At 41.8% G+C, this 17420-nt stretch overlaps 1 protein-coding gene across 12 annotated transcripts in view; it reads left to right on the forward strand.

Moving 5' to 3' along the window:
* Positions 1 to 15954, forward strand: part of emsy (EMSY transcriptional repressor, BRCA2 interacting) — a 92562-nt gene extending 76608 nt beyond the window's left edge. For 10 of the 12 annotated variants that reach the window (XM_041199011.1, XM_041199010.1, XM_041199017.1 and 7 more), the window contains 4 exons: positions 3883 to 4049; positions 7021 to 7449; positions 11883 to 12356; positions 15575 to 15954. In XM_041199011.1, the coding sequence (XP_041054945.1) occupies positions 3883 to 4049; positions 7021 to 7449; positions 11883 to 12356; positions 15575 to 15784 (1280 nt within the window). In that variant the 3' untranslated portion in view covers positions 15785 to 15954. The remainder of the gene's footprint in view (positions 1 to 3882; positions 4050 to 7020; positions 7450 to 11882; positions 12357 to 15574) is intronic. The other 2 variants (XM_041199020.1, XM_041199022.1) reach the window with 2 other exon arrangements.
* Positions 15955 to 17420: the final 1466 nt, after the last annotated feature.

Genomic DNA, 17420 nt, shown 5'->3' on the forward strand with positions numbered 1-17420 from the left:
TTCTCCATGGCAATGCCACTAGCCAACCAACCAGCACTGTCTTTACATACAATATAAGTTGTTGCTTTTCCTCTTATATTGGTATTCTTGCAAGTTCCCAGATGAGTGCAAGACGAAAACCTTAGACATGTCTTTTTTTCAGCAATACTCAAGTTCTGTACTACCAAACGACCATCAAAACCAGATGGTGATTTCAAATGCCTGCAGTCGCTCTGTGCTGTGCTATTAACTATAATTTCAGCACTAAATTCCTGCAGCCTACCTTGTGAAAAATTATTTGTGAAGCCTAAAGTGTAGATTGAGGTAGAGTTTCCTGAGTCAGAAACACCAGAATGTATTTGTCTGCAAAACCAACCAATGAAATGAGGAAGCAGGTAATACTATTCTCTGAAGCCTGTTTTGAAACACAAAGTGCTGATGTAAAAGCAAAATACTGCGGACACTAGAAATCTGAAACAAAACAGAAAATGCTGGAACAACTCAGCAGGTCTGGCAGCACCTGTGGAGAGAGAAACAGAGTTAATGTTTCGAGTCTGTATGACTCCTCTGAGCTAAAGAGGAGTAGAAATGTGATGGATTTTATACTGTTTAAGAGGTGATGGAGCAGATGGAGCAAGATAGACGGTCAGGGATAGGTGGCAGCTAAGGGGAGATTGACAAAAGATGTTATGGACACAAATCAAAGGGAGTGTTAACGGTAGTGGTGAGGACTAAAGAAGGGGCTGATGGTGGCATAAAGCTAAGAGCAGAGCGTGTTAATAGTAGAAGAAGAGTCAATGCTCTGTGAAAGTACAACATAGAAACCAGTGACAGAAGGCCCTGTAGGTTGGGGTTGTGTGGGAGGTTGGGGAAAAGGATTAAAAAAAAACAAATAAATGAATAAAAATGAAAATATTAAGTAAAATTTAAAAAAACAAAGGCAAACAATTGGATTAAAAAAGAGTAAAGATAGAGGAGAAAGTTCATGGTCTGAAGTTATTGAACTTGATGTTAAGTCTGGAAGGCTGTAAGGTGCCCAGTCGGAAGATGAGGTGCTGTTCCTAAAGTTTGCACTGGGCTTCGCTGGAACATTGCAGCAGGTCAAGGACAGACATGTGGGCCTGAGAGCAAGATGGTGTATTGAAATGGCAAGCGACAGGAAGGTGTGGGTCATGCTTGTGGACTTAGCGAAGGTGTTCCGCAAAGCGGTCACCCAATCTGCATTTAGTGTCTCCATTATAGAGGAGACCACGTTGGGAGCAGCGGATGCAGTAGACCAAATTGAAGGAGGTGCAAGTGAAGCACTGCTTCACCTGAAAGGAGTGTTTGGGGTCTTGAACGGTGAGGAGGTAAAGACACAGATGTTGTACCTTCTGCGATTGCATGAGAAAGTGCGGTGGGAAGGGGGTGAAAGTTGGGGGTGTTGGAGGAGTGGACCCGGATGTCATGGAGGGAACCTTCCCTGTGGAATGCTGACGGTGTTGGGGGGGGCGGGGGGGTGTTGGGTGTGGGTTGGGGGGGGCGGGGGAGGAGTTGGGGGTGGTGGTGGGGTGGGGTGTTGGGGGGGGGGGGTGTTGGGGGTGGGGGTGGGTTGGGGGGGGATGAGGGAAAGATGTGTTTGGTGCTGACATCATGCTGGAGTTCGTGGAAATGGCAGAGGAGGATCTACTGAATGCAGAGACTGGTGGGGTGAAAAGTGAGGACTAGGGGGACCCTAGCATGGTTCTGGGAGGGATGGAGGGAAAGGGTGAAGGCAATGGTATGGGAAATGTGTCAGACACAGTTGAGGGCCCTGTCAACCACAGTGTGGGGGGAGCCCTCAGTTAAGGAAAAAGGAAGACATGTCAGAAGTGTCATTTTGGAAGGTGGCATCAGTTAAACAGATGCGACAGAGGTGGAGGAATTAAGAGAATGGAATGGAGTCCTTATAGGAAGCAGGGTGTGAGGAGCTGTAGTTGAGATAGCTGTGGGAGTTGATGGGCTTGTAATGAATATTGGTAGATAGTCTATCACCAGAAATGGAAATAGAGAAGTCATGGAATGTTTGGCAAGTGTCAGAGATGGACCATGTGAGAGAAGGATGGAAATTGGAAGCAAAATCGATATGTTTTTCCAGGTCCAGATAAGAACATGAAGCAGCACCAATGCAGTCATTGATATACTGAAAAAAAGAGTTGTGGGAGGGGGCCTGGGTAGGACTGGAACAAGGAATATTCCACACAACCCACAAAAAGACAGGCATATCTGGGGCCCACCTTTCATTTGGAGGAAGTGAGATATGTTAAAGGAGAAATTGTTCATTGAGGAAACAAGTTCAGCCAGGCGGAGGAGAGAGGTGGTGGATGGGGAGTGTTCGGGCCTCTGTCCAAGGAAGAAGCGGAGTGCCCTCAGATCATCCTAGTGGGGGATGGAGGTGTAGAGGGATTGGACGTCCATGGTGAAGGGGGAGGCAGTTAGGGCCAGGAAACTGGAAATTGTATATATGACATAGGGCATCACAGGAGTCACGACTAGGTGTGAAGAGACTGGACGAGGGGAAAGAGAGTGGAGTCAGGATAAGAAAAAAATGAGTTCCGTAGGGCAGGAACAGACTGACACGGAAAGCCTACCCGGCCAGTCCTGTTTGTGGATTTTGGGAAGGAGGGGCTGTCTAGGGTTAGGAGACTGAGGTTGGAAACTCTGGAAGGAAGATCTCAGAAGAGATGAGGTCAGTGACAGTCCTGGAAGCAATGGCTTGATGTTTGGTGGTGGGATCATGGTCCATGGGGAGGTAGGAAGAAGTATCTGAGAGTTGGCACTCAGCCTCTGAGAGGTAGAGGTCAGTGCGCCAGACAACAACAGCACCACCCTTGTCGGCAAGTTTGAAAACAGTCAGGGTTGTATCTGAGTGAACAGAGTACAGCAAGTTCAGAAGGAGACTGAATAGAGTGTGTGAGAGGAGCAGAGAAATTAAGATGGCCAATGTCACGCTGACAGTTCTTAATGAAAATATCAAGAGCAGGTAAGAGATCAGAGGGAGTGGCCCAGGTAGAGGGAGAATACTGGAGGCAGGTGAAAGGATCCGTTGAATGTGAGGGGAGGACTCCTGCCCAAAGGAATGAGCATGGAGATGAAAGCAACGGAAGAAGAGTTCAGCTTCATGCTGAGCCCAAAATTCATTGAGGTGAGGGCGTAAGGGGATGAAACTGAGTCCTTTGCTGAGTACAGAATGTTCATCATCAGAGAAGGGAAGGTCAGAGGGTATAGTGACTACATGACAAGGGCTGTGATTAGAAGAAGGGATGGGGTCAGAGGGACAGGAAGGGGTGGAGGGTTCCTGGATGGGCATTGGTATTAATAAGTTGTTGGAGTTTGCATTCCTTAACCCCTGAAAGGAAGAGAAAAAGTTTCTTGGTAAGGCGTCGGATGAGACGAAGAATAAAATGAGCTTGGGGTAAGGACAGCTTTGAGATAGGGTGAGTCGGTACTGCTGGAGAGAGAGGCCGAATGTGTACATATGGCGGCGAATGGCACATGTTGGGAATTGTGCCAGTAACCACAACATGCACGTTGCCCTGTTAGCTTTTCAGAAGTTGCATTATTTTTGTCAGCTCTATTTAAAAATCCATGGGATTTTTAATGAAATAATAAAGTAGAAGAAAGCTGGAAGCTCTTCTGGTGCCTGCCTCATTTGGAAGTTCAGTCCATCATCAGTGTCGTGTTGCTAAGGGTAGGGAGGGTGGTGGTCTCCACAGCTCAAAAAGCAGGGATGTTGGCAGGAAGGGAAAGTGTTACACTTTTTGTTTTTGTACTTGCTTCGAGCTTCATTTGCATTTGCGACTCATGCAGTTTTGTCTTTCACAATTTTATTATTCCCCTCTTGTACATATTTTTATTAATGACTGGGCTTCCTTTTCAATGTAGGGAAAAGTATCAAACCAACAGTGTCCAGTTCAAGTGTTGGTTCTGGCGAAGTAGCACTGACATCGCTTTTACCAAGTGGTCAACAGCAGCAGACAGCACAGCCTCCTGCGGTGATGAAATCAGTTCCAGTATCCTCAGCGATTGCAGTCACACACATTCTACAGCAGGTAATTACTTAGCTGTGCACAATCTTTGTACAAATAGTGCTGCCAGCAGGATTAGTTAGAAAATTATAAATAGGGATTTTTTTTAGCTGTAACAGAGGGCATTTGCTGCTTAGAGTGGAAAGGTTGGTAGATAATAGAGTACCACAATTGCACAAGGGCTTGCTGTTCTGAATTTTGGAAGTATTGGCTCTTACCGTTCTCTGCATCTGCCTTCTCCAGCAGCACTCCTTGCCATTGCTCTTGCTGCAGGAGCAGAACCGATCAATTGGTACCAGAACTGCTGCTCAGTTGCACTGTTGGCTCACAGCTCTCCCGGTTACAGCTCCAGTCATTGGACCTGCCATAGGCTTGAAGGAGTCGGCCAAAAATATCCCCTTATCCAAGCCTGGGCACTCCAGCTGGAGAGGTTAGTGTTCAGGACATTGTGCACTCTGCTCCAATGATCTCTTCGTAGCTTCCCTTGCAATTAGCACTTAGGAGCTGCTGGCTTTAAAATCATAAGGCATTGGATTGCTACAATTGCTCCTCTTAGAGAGAAGAAAATCAGCTAGACTTTTCACTCCTGATTGCTAGTCAGCAAATTTTTTTGGCCTTGTGCAGGTGGATGTGAGGTGAGTGCATGTTTGGGTGTGACCCCAGGATCAAAAAGCTATCTAAAGCATTGAGCCTCAGTTAGAAATAATTGAGGTATCAGAGGGCATCTGGTACAATACTTTTGGTACTTTACCTCAGCAAGAAGGAGTTAAAATTGATGAAGTGGTAGTATTATGGTTACTGATACGAGGAGAGCAATCCCTTTGAGATGTGATTTTGGTTTGTCAGGCTGTTTTGCGTTTTAGTATATTTGTCAGAATTCCATTCACGCTGCAGAATTTCTCAGTGCGTTGACCAAGGCCAGGTTGAGTTAATTGATCCAAAGCCCAGACTTGCAGTACCATTATAAGTCATTCAGAAAAACTTAACCTTCTACAAGAAAATGGAGCCATTTGCTTCATCAGTCAATTGATTTGACTTTCCACACCTCTGGAGCTTGCTTAATCGAGGCTTTAGAGAGTTGGGGAGAATTTCCCTGGGTTTTTCCTGAAATTGGTCACAGGTTTTTCCTCTTGTCTGGGTAGTTAACCTTACTAGCAGTTGGGGAGGGTTGTGCAGGAGACTGCACTGCCTAATGACTGAGTGCATATTTGCTCCTTTTTATGCTAGTTATATACAGGTTAGAATGTTGGGAATAGTTATTTTACTGTGTGTGTCATTTTTAGCAATGCAGGTCTGAACATAAACGAAATGTTAACCAAGTGTCCAAAGTTTGCTTACAGTGTAGCTGGAATGAAGAAGTGTTTGATTTGTATAGTGCCAATTGTGTGTCTCAAACATAAATAAAACTTGATGAGACAGCTATTTTACACACATCAAGATCCCACAAATGGCATTTAAACAATAACCAATTAACCAGTTTTTAATAGCGTGATGTTTTGAAATTAATAAATTACAATGAAAATCTAAGCTTTCAACTTTGTGGGAACTCCATTCTGTTTACCTCAAGTTCTCCTGTTTTGCTTATATTTCCTCCTCCAACCGCCCCTACCAGCCCTCCCCCATATTTCCCTTCTTATAGTTTTACTGCATATTTACCTTCCCCAGGTGCCTGGCAATGTTACACAGTAGCTCATCACATGAGGGCCAGCCAAACTCAAGCAGCTTTGTGTCTCCTCTGGGGCAGAACCTGGTCTTCATCCAGTGAAGGCGAGGTCTGGAATTTCATGGAGGAAAATCACAAGCACAGACCCCCAACCCCATTTCCCCATGTTCTCTGGTCATTCTGATTGGGTTCCAATTCTACCATGGTAAATTGCGAAATTGAATTTGTGGACTTGAAGCAGGGAAAAGAATCATGAAAATTGCTGGAGCCCAGTTGGTTCACTAATGTCATTGTGTTGGGAACCTGCCATACCTCCTGACCCTGTCTGGCCTACAGGTGACTCCAGATTGGTGCTATTCGATTGCACCATGGTATCCTCTGCAGTGGACTAGCATAAACCATGCAGTTGTAAAAATCAGCAAGAAAGCCCACTATGGAGCAAATAGAGATGTGTAATAAATGCTACTTTGTCAACAAATCATCTGAAAATTGAGAACAAGTGAAATAGTGTGTTTCTGTTAATTTAGTTTCCTAACTCAGATTTTTGTACATGTAGCCAATACAATACCCATGAACAAACATTAGGGCACTTAAAATTGCCAATTTCAATTATGCTTATTGGCCACGTACTTGGCAGTGATGCAAAGATGGAATTGAAAAAAATCATTTTGAGACATGATTGATTTAAGTTAAGCAATTCAGAGTACAGAAGGGTCAGAACAAGTTTCTTGTTTAAAAAATATGCAAACCAACCGTAACTTTATGTTTACAAGATGAGTTGGTGCTTTATTATATCCCAGAAATTTCAGTGCTTCGCATGCAAAGAATTTCTTTTAAGTGTAGTAACTTGTCATGTGGCAAATACTGAGCCCATTTTGTGCATGATTTCTCACAAATGACAACACATTTTTGATGGTTGTGTTGACCGAGGAATGTGTATTTGCGTAAAGCTAGCCAAACTCCGCTCTTCAAGTAGTGCTATGGGATCTTTAAGATCAACCCTACCCTTTGGAGCAGGTAGACATGGCTTTGTTTTAATGTCTCATTGGAAGGATGTAGTGCATCTTCAACAATCCTCAGTACTGCACTGGTGGGGGCCGGTCTAGATCACGTGCTTAAATCCTGGAGTGGGACTTGAACCCACACTACTGGCACAGGATTTCAATACAGTTGATCATTTTTACTATTGCACTAAAAATTTTGAGCAACATAATGTAGTTTGTGTTTCTCTTTGCCCTACCTCAAAAGAGTGGAAAACTTTAAACTGATGAGTTCAAATATGTCTCGCATTCATTTTCTGTTGGTTACTTTATTCCTAAAATCTGCATCCAGATCCCGATAAAATTACAAACAGTTGCTGGTCAAGGTGCTGTAGCCAAGCAAGACGACTCTGAGGCTGAAGAAAGTGAAATAGAGGAAGGGGACACATTGGACCCACAAACGGGCCTCTTCTACAGGTCCAACACCTCAATGCAGCCATCCCATCAGCAACAGAAACAACTGCAACAACCTCAGGAGGTGACACAGACCAAATCCCCAACACTGCAGCAAGTGTCTGCAGCAACAACCCAGACACAACAAACCATGCTGCAGGTGATCGCAGTGAAAGCACAGCAGCCACAGCAACTTCCTAAACTGCTACACCAAGCACAACAGAAGCCACAGCTACAGCCCCCTACACATCTGCAGCATCAGCCGGATAAGACCCAGCTAACTGTAAAACAACAGTCTGTCTCGTTAGAACAACCTCTTCCTGGCCAGGTAACACCATTGCATAATAGCTGGGAGCATATAATACCTGTCAGCAGTTTCAACAGGTTGTTGCTCATTACTGTGATCTAAAGATAGCAGGATCAGAGTGAATAATAGTCTGCATGTTGCACAAAATTGGTTGGCAACATTAATACTGAGGGTTTGTAATGTACTCACTGGAATTTTCGGAAGTGATCTGGACTTGATTACCATGATGTTCTTGGTGTGTACTTGTGTTTTAACCTATTTGTGCCCCTTCCCTCTTCTCCACTCGAAACCAGGAGTATGAGGCCCAAAGTAGTAAACCTGCTACTGTCCTATTGAAAACTGCTGACTTCCTTCGAAACAGGGATTGGACTTGTATAAGTTTAAATTACTAATTATAATTCTTCATTTTAAACATTAAACATGCCTCATTATTTCTGGGAAGAATGATTTAGCAGTTGAAATCAGTAGGGGTGCACTGTAAAAATTAGAATGATTTTAGGAGGTTAGAGATTGCTAGAAGTTGCCACAATTAATTTATACTCAGTACTTTCTACTAAAAGTAATATGAATATTTTGGTCTTCTCGGAACAATTTGTACGACAGTAAGTCTGCTCTGCCATTTTGTTAGCTGTAGATGAGTCTTACCTTTTTACTCCAAATTTCTTGACTTTTTCTTCATATTCCTTAATACCTGTCCTTCCTTGTGATGAACTCTTGTGACATTGTATCTTAAAGAAGATTTTCCTGGATCTGCTGTTTGCCAACATCATTCTAATTCTAAAAAATTGTCACTATTTTTGCACAGAAGGAATGTAGCTGATAAATACACTTGGTCTCTGCATGTTGCATTAATTAGCTCAGTATTGCTTCCCTTTATCCAGTATAAAAAAAAATACACTGGAATGTTTATTAATTTCAGTTGCAGCATGAGAATTGCAGGACCTGCTTTGCTAAGACTGTGGTGTCAACAGTAGATGAAGTGAGACTGCTCACTTGGAGTAGTATTACCCTCCTAAGTGTGATAACTTTGAGTCGAAGCTAAAAGTACTGTCTTTAAATAAAGAAGCATATCACTTTGGAAGGCTAACGTGATATATAGAATATTGAATTTTTGCATCTAGAGTTCCTCACAGCTTAGTTGAGGTGAATGGCATTGATGTATTTAAGGAGAAGCTGGATAAGTACATGAGAGAGAGAAAGGAGTGGAAGGATGTGCTGATGAGATTGGTTGAAATTTGGTAAGATCATAAGACATAGGAGCAGAAATTAGGCCATTTGCCCATCGAGTCTGCTCTGCCATTCAATCATAGCTGATAAGTTTCTCAACCCCATTCTCCCGCCTTCTCCCTGTAACCTTTGAGCCCCTTACCAATCAAGAAGCTATCTACCTCGGTCTTAAATACACTCAATGACCTGACCTCCACAGCCTTCTGTGGCAATGAATTCCATAGATTCACCCCTCTCTGGCTAAAGAAGTTTCTCCTCATCTCTGTTCTAAAAAGTCTTCCCTTTACTCTGAGGCTGTGCCATGGGTCCTAGTCTCTCCTATTAATGGAAACATCTTCCCCACGTCCACTCTATCCAGGCCTTTTAGTATTCTCTAAGTTTCAGTCAGATCCCCCCTCATCCTTCAAAACTCCATCAAGTATAGACCCAGAGTCCTCAAACATTCCTCATATGTTAAGCCTTTCATTCCTGGGGTGGTTCTCGTGAACCTCCTCTGGACCCTCTCCAGGGCCAGCACATCCTTCCTGAGATGCGGGGCCCAAAATTGCTCACAATATTCTAAATGTGGTCTGACCAGAGCCTTATCAAACCTCAGCAGCACATCCCTGCTTTTATATTCTAGTCCTCTCGAAATAAATGCCAACATTGCATTTGCCTTCCTAACTACCGACTCAACCTGCAAATTAACCTTAAGAGAATCCTGGACTAGGACTCCCAAGTCCCTTTGCACTCCAGATTTCTGAATTCTCTCCCTATTTAGAAAATAGTCTGCCTCTACTCTTCCTACAAAAGTGCATGACCTCACACTTCCCCATGTTGTCTTCATCTGCCACTTCTCTGCCCATTCTCCCAACCTGTCCAAATCCTTCTGCAGCCTCCCTGCCTCCTCAATACTCCCTGTCCCTCCACCTATCTTTGTATCATCTGCAAACTTAGCCAGAAGGCCCTCAGTTCCTTCATCTAGTTCATTAATGTATAAAGTGAAAAGTTGTGGTCCCAACACTGACCCCTGCAGAACTCCACTAGTCACCGGCCGCCATCCTGAGAAGGACCCCCTTATGCCTACTCTCTGCCTCCTGCCAGACAACCAATCTTCTATCCATGCTAGTACCTTGCCTCTAACACCATGGGCTCTTATCTTACTGAGCAGCCTCCTGTGCGGCACCTTGTCAAAGGCCTTCTGGAAGTCCAAGTAGATAACATCCATTGGCTCTCCTTTGTCTAACCTACTCATTAGTGTGAGGAGGCTCTTGTGGAGACAGTGGCACAGACCATTGAGCTGAATGGCCTGTTTCTGTACTCTAACTACAATATGATGCCTGTTTTTTTTTTTCCCTTTACCCTTTCATGGGATGTGAGCATTGCTGGCAAAGCCAGCATTTGTTGCCCATCCCTAATTTCCTGTGAACCGAATGGCTTGCTAGGCCATTTCAGAGGGCAGATGAGAGTCAACCACACTGGGTAAGGATGGCCAATTTCCTTCCCTGAAGGGCATTAGTGACCCAGATGGGTTTTTACAACAATCAATGGTGGTTGGCATGGTCACCATTACTGCGACTAGCTTTTTTTACTATTCCATACTTATTAATGGAATGTAAATTCCAGCAGCTGCCACAATGGGATTTGAACCTGAGCCCCCAGATCATTAGCCTAAACCTGTGGATTACTAATCCAGTGACACTACCACTAAGCCATCTGATTTGCCCCTTAGCCAGCAAGTTCTTGTAAGTCATTGGTTTGGAAATTGGCCTTTTACCTCTGGATTCTAGTATGCCTTGTTTTTCTATCTCAACCAAAAACTTAGAAAGGTGTCCCATATTATAGTGAGAGTTTCCTATTTCCTGGATCAGACATTGTGTGGCCTCAACGACTCGGATTGCCAATGTAGTATCAAAATAAGAGCAGTTTGGTGCAGTGGGTGATGCTCACCAGGAACTGAATTGAGACTGATTTTATTTTGCAGTAATCAGGCAGGCAAGACTTGCATCTTGTTAGTTTGTAGCCTCTTTGCAGCATTGTGCACAAGAGGTGGTGGCATTGAGGTATTGTCACTGACTAGTAGTATTCCAGAGATGATCTTGGGACAAGGGTTTGAATCTCACCATGGCAGTTGGTGAAATTTGAATTCAATAAAAATATGGAATTAAAAGCCTGATGACCATTTGTCATATGCCGATTGTTATTAGAACCCACCCGGTTCACTAATTAATGCCCTTTAGGGAAGGAAATCTGCCATCCTCACCTGGTCTGGCCTACTTACAATGTGGCTGACTCTGAAATGCCCTCTGAACAAGGGCAATAAATGCTGGCCTAGCCAGTGATGCCCACATCCCATGAAGAAATAAGAAAAAGGAATGGACTTGTTGATGAAGCAGGTCAAATTTAATTTTTTTTTTGAAAGGAGGTAATATTTCCTTTTTAGCCAGTCTAAGGTGTAAGTATTACAAATTTAATATTTTATTTCATAAGTACTGTGAATATTCTCATTTTCTTGCATAGCTAGTTTGCTTTTCCCTCCCTCCATGCTGATCATGGATTCTGGCTGCCCTCTCATATCTTGTGCAATTGGCCAATCTTCAGGTGTGAGCTTAGATGGAGTGTTGGGAGGCTATTTCACTGTGGACAGCATCACTGCCAAGCCTAATCCTGTGTTCACTGACTATCTGCGCACAAGCAATTTTCAGGAGTGGTCACTGAATAGCAATCAGGAATGAATGGCATTTATGATTCACCTCCAGCACTATCCCAGAGTACCATGGCCAATTTTAGAATCCCTATCACTGCCCTGTCCAATGATCCAGTCGCTCAGTACAAACAGGAATCAAACCTGGAAACTTCCTGGTCTGTATGACTCAGTTTGACTCTGGGCAGTTTACTTAGAACTGATTCATGGGTAGAAGACTGAGTTTGATGGGATTGACGAGGGGGGCTGCAGGTGGCGGAAGGCTCAGTCCCTAGATTAGCCTACTGTGACATTCCAGTTCTTGACTGATTCAGAGAGACAGAGCAAAAAAAAAACTTCAAATGCTGGAAACTGAAATAAAAACAGAGAATTCTGGAAATGCGCAGCAACTTATTTGAAGAAAAGCTGGAAAAAATGTTTTAGTTGTAGATCCTTCATCAGAACTGGTCTGATTCAGAATAACTTAAAACCATCCCAGACTGTTCTGCTCTGTTCTCCCATTGTCGTTTAATGGTTACTGTAGGGCTTCTGTTGACGTTTGCAGGCACAGCCACCCATCATAACGCCAGGAACAACGGTCACCAAAATAACCTTTGGAAATTACCAAGCCACTACCATCACGAAAACGGCCAGTGGCAGCTCAGAGAGTTCAGTAATGGCAACAAACTATTACACGGTGCAATCTTCCAAAAAGTCAATGGAAACAGACATTTTAAAGATTTCCATGATGGAGGCCCAGATCGAAATGAATGCGGAAGCCTCCAGTGTAGACACTAGCAAAGAGAGGAAGCCCACTGCACAGAAAGTAAGCTCACTGCAGTCAGGCCCTTCAAATAAGTTGCAGAAACCAGCTGTGACCCCTGTGCTAAAAGAACAGCAAAACAAACAGCCCCCAGAGAAGACCCTTCCACCTAGGGAGGCTGAGGGATCTGGAAAGGCTGTTCAAAGCCATTTTCTTCAAATTCAGAATGTAACACAAGAGAAGTCCGATGAAATATCTGCAGATATTCTTATTCAGGTAAGCATGCGTATCTGTTTAAAATCTTGACGCAGCCTGGAAGTGCGTGCAACACACAGGCATTCTGTCCTGTCACGTGTCAACAAGCACCAAAAAAGAAATGATCCCAAGACAGATTAAACCACATTTTTTCTAACACAGTGCCAGGGTGAAATTTCATTCCTGATGCAGTTGTAAGTGGCTCGTACTTTTTTGTTGAACACCGAGCTTGGGTTACAGATGCACACAGTTATGTTTTTCTGTAATCTGCATCTGACAAAATTCTCTTACAAATTTAAAAGTAAGTTCAAAATCATTATGAAGCCTGGCTTCACTTAAAATATGTTACTGCATACAAGGATATTGATGAGTAACACTTTAACTTAAACTTTTTGAAGTAAAATAACACAAGAAAAACATGTACCTAGTGTTGATGTGTAGATGAGTTTACTCATCTGGTTGCCAAACTCTGGGGGCTACTGATGGGTTAGCCAGTCCTCGGTGTCGCTTCCAAATTTACACTAAAATGTGCCAACATTTGATATTGCCCAATCTGTTATGCACCTGCATCCGTCTTCCAAAGTCTAGCTGAGAAAATGAATCTCTGTCAATGAAAATGCTGTATTTGTAGGTAGCGCTCCCACTCCTAAAATGGCCATTCGATAACTAGGATAAAGCAGGTTAACAAAAAGCCCAAAATGTATTTATTTAGTGAATAGGAGGAGAGTGGCAATGGTCCCCTGCACCCCAATCCTTGCCTTCCAAACCAGGTTAATAAACCCACTTAGTCAGTGAGCAGCTGAGCCATACAATGCACGTAGGTCCCAAGTTTGATGCTTGGTCTGTCCAAACTTAGCTGATCTTGCCTCTGGCGGTCACTTAGCTGTTACAATTAGCCTCAGTTGACTGTTATGGAGCGGGAAATCTGCCAGTCTTCTGCTCCTGATTGCTATCCAGCAACTCCCACTGGAAATGCACATGCAAGAATGCCAGTTGAGGACAGAATTGAACTTGGTTGTGATGCACCTATTGGTTGAATAGACTGCTGGTGCTCACCTTCGAGGCTGATTTATGATTTAAGGCCGACGTTGGCTTTCAAACGGTAACCATGGGACTGCACTTAGCTGTAGTTACTGACTTGTGGAGCAATAGGGAATGGGGAAAATCAGGAAGAGAGCCTGCAATGAAAATTGGTAAATGCAACAGTCTAAATTCACATTTATGTAAAAATTAAGAAAAGGATATTTGGCATTAACAAAAAAGTTTAACTAAAGGTAAAAATAGGTCACGATAAAAGGAGAATGAGGGAAAACTATGTTTACTAATGTAGGGTTAATGCAGCAATGAAACATTTACACCAGAAGGGCTTTTTAAGTAACGTTAGTTACTTAAGTTAGTTAAGTAGCTTTAGCATGCGTGTATGAGTTGATAACTTAGAAACCAAGGTTGCAAATTTTACCTTTTTGTTGGAGATCAAAGGGTGACCATTTTATTTATCTTTAATTCAAAGTTCTCCATAACAGAACTCTTGCAACAATTAATTGTCTTTGTTAGGGAATTGACTTTTATAAATTTCTGAGGAAAAGTTAATTTGTTTTCTCTACAATCGAAAATCAGTAAATTTGCAGGTGTTACTTTAGCTGTGTTTGGAAAGTGTATATCAACTTTAGAAAACTACTAGAACTGGTGTATGGGTTTGAAGTGCGTGCATTCTGTCACAGAGCATAGTTATATGGCTAATTTAGCAATCAAATAATCTGTACAACGAATTAACTAATAAGAGAAGACACACCCCATCAGTTCTACAAGATGTGAGTTAAACTAATAAGGCAAAGGGAACTGCTAACATAGCTTGAGTACGGAATTGAATTAAAAACTTAAGTGAATCAGACTGAAATAAATATAAAATGCTGGAAATGCACATCAGGTCAGTCAGAGAAATAGATTATAATTTCAGATTGATGATCTTTCATCAGGAAGTGCTTGAACTGGTCATTTCTGCAGATCTGAAAATTGGAAACAGCTTTCCTCTCCCTTTTCATTAAATTTGAAACCCAAGCTTGGTCTCATGCAACCAACTCAAGATTTACCTTCTTTTCTATTATTTTCTTTCTAAACTTTTATTTCTAACCTATGAGCCTTGTCCTTCATAGGGTGGTTTCATTTTAAATACTGCAATACTTTTTGACATTTTTTTTAAAGTTTCACATTGTAATTAGTGACTTTCATTGATTATGTTAGCGCTTTTCAGAGATCAGAAGGGATGGTGTATTGGGGAAAATGATTATCATATACATTATGTCAATGCTATACAACTCCATTTTATTTATATATAATATATATATATATATATATATAGTTTCATACATTTATTATAGTTAGAGGATGTGCATTAGGTACTTCACATGTTCAACAGAATGATATTAGAAATGAGATTATAGTTATGAGGAGTCATTTGAACAACTGGAACCTTTTGAAACAAAGAAGTTTAATGGGGAAAATCTAATAGAGGCTTTGAAAGCCACAAAATTTGGAAGAGTAGGCAATGAAAAGTTGTTTTCACTGGTTTATAAATCAATTACTCTTGAGTCAGAAGGTCATGGGTTTAACCCACGCAGAAACTTTGGCAATTAATCCAGATTGACACCTCAGTGCAGTTTCTGAGATTGCCGTCTTTCAGATAAGACATTAAACTGAAGCTCTATCTGCCCTCTCAGCTGGATGCAAAAAGCCCCACAGCCACTATTTGAAGAACAGGAGAGTTTTCCCTGATTTCCTGACTAACAGTTACCCCTTAACATCACTGAAGAAGCAGATTATCTGGTTATGCATTTGTTACTGTTTGTGGGACCTTGCTGTTGCCAGATTGGCTGGTGCATTTCCCTACATTTCAGCAGTGACTAATTTCAAAATAACCAAGATTGGCTGTAAAATATTTTGGTATGCCTTGAGGCCAAGAAAGATGTTATATAAATTCTTTCCTTTATGGATTTTGCTTTAAGTCTAGAAGAATGAAAGGGGGAGAGTTATTAGAATATTTTTCTGCACTGGGTTATTAGAGCATGTGGCTATTTTGTGTAACTTTATTTGCAAGAGAATTCAATAATTTAAAAAAAAAATGCAAGAAAATAGAATAACTCTGATAAGTCCATTGAAGAGCTAGCACCTGCACAGATAGAATGGGTCAAATGGCCACCTTCCAGGTTGTAATTTCTGTGATTATTTTCTTTCTTTCCTAGTCTATACCTCAGTATTCCATACCCAGCCAATCCAGCTCAAATGTAGTGGTCGAACCCAGTGGCCTCTTGGACATCACAAACTTTACCAGCCAGCGTATCGCCGATGAAGAGTCTGTACAGTATTCAGCCATGGAACATGATGTGGACAGTAGTAATGAAGAGGGTACGGAACCCTGTTCAACAGAAAGCACCACTGGACAGTCACATTGAAAGGAAAAGGGGAAAAACAAAACTTGTACCAAGACAGTCTTCAAAGCCTGGAGAAATCTGTCCACAAGGAGACAAACATTTTTTTTAAAAAATGTACATAAAAACATTTTTTAAAAAGGAAAAAAAACTGTAAAGAATGTTCTGTATACATTAGACTTTTAAAAGTGAAACTTGTGTGGGAAGCCCTTTTTTGTAAAAAAAAAAATGCTCTTCTGTACGATTTGGAGAAATTTCCAACATTTCCACCTTTCTAAAAATTGGCCATATCTCTAAGAATTCTTCTGCTCAGCATTCCTAATTGGAATACTAGAACTCTGGGCACATTATTGTGACCTTCCAGCTGCTTTCAGAGATCACGCATTGTTGTGATAGTAGCAGATCAGGACTTGAGATGAAATTTTCCTCGGGTTGGGGAGGGGGGTAGGTGATGGGGGAGGGGCATGTTTGGACACATGTACCATTAATAATAAAGAAAACATATCTCTATAATTCAGCTCACTGAAGTAAGTTCCCACCTTGATAATATGAGACATCTAGAAGATCTACCTATTGACCTGGATTTACATGGCTATGTCTTGCCAGGAGAATGTTACATTAGGATTATTTATCCATTTGTTTAAGCAAGTAGCATTAATTATATCATATCTTATGCAAATCATATGGGGGTGTTGGTTATCCAGAAGTTGAAAAGATGGGGAAATCTATAGGTAAGTACTATGCACGGTAAGTAGATTATTATTCCTACTTACTTCAATAAAAACTATCCCGAGGGAAGGCACATGTAAACTGATTTTATTTTTTAAGAACTCATCTCATGTTTCTGATTCTTGGGTAAGAAATTATAGTAAGACTTAATAACTGCAAGTCCGTCGACTTCTGAAAGCAAAGAGATGAGTTATCATTTCTTATAAAGACTTTTTATAGCTCACAGCAGTGTTGATTATCGAAACAATTCTGCTTCTGTGGGCATTTCCAGATTGCTATAGATGGCAGTGACAAGCGTGCAGAGCTGCTAGACACAAAATCTGTGCTCCCTGACACAAGAGTGACCTGAAATAATTCTTAATCGAGTGACCTATTTCGATTCTGGCGGCCTGCCCTTTTAATATTTATTCAAGTGCAGCCTGCAGTGCAGGTAGTGTACAATAAATAATAGTTTTATTTTGGGTAATTTGCTGCCACTTTATTCTTGACACTCCAGAAATATGTATGAGTAGATTATAATTGCATTGTTAGCACACTACATGGAAACAGTTTAAGTTTTAAAAAATGAAACCTAAAACATAGAATTGTACCTTCCCTCAGCTAAACAAATTAGTGCGTGTGTGTGTCTATCAGTCTTCCCTAGAGTATTCATTTAGATTTAAAACACATAGGCACATAAATTTGCCTGTTTTCAGACAAATTCCATTTTTACTATACATAAGGCTGGCTGTGGCAACAGGGAGATTCCTCAGGATTACATCACTCACCACCTGAAAACATGGAAATAATGTGTGGGTAATTACTTGCCATGCCCTGCAGAGCTAATAATTGAGAGAGTTAAATTTATTTATTTTGTAATTATTGAAGGGAGGGGGAATTCCAGCATCCAGATGCTAAGCAGAAACTTTGAAATGGGTGACTGGCTATCAAA

This window comes from Carcharodon carcharias, chromosome 11 (assembly GCF_017639515.1).
Source record: "Carcharodon carcharias isolate sCarCar2 chromosome 11, sCarCar2.pri, whole genome shotgun sequence".
NCBI classification, from domain to species: domain Eukaryota; kingdom Metazoa; phylum Chordata; class Chondrichthyes; order Lamniformes; family Lamnidae; genus Carcharodon; species Carcharodon carcharias.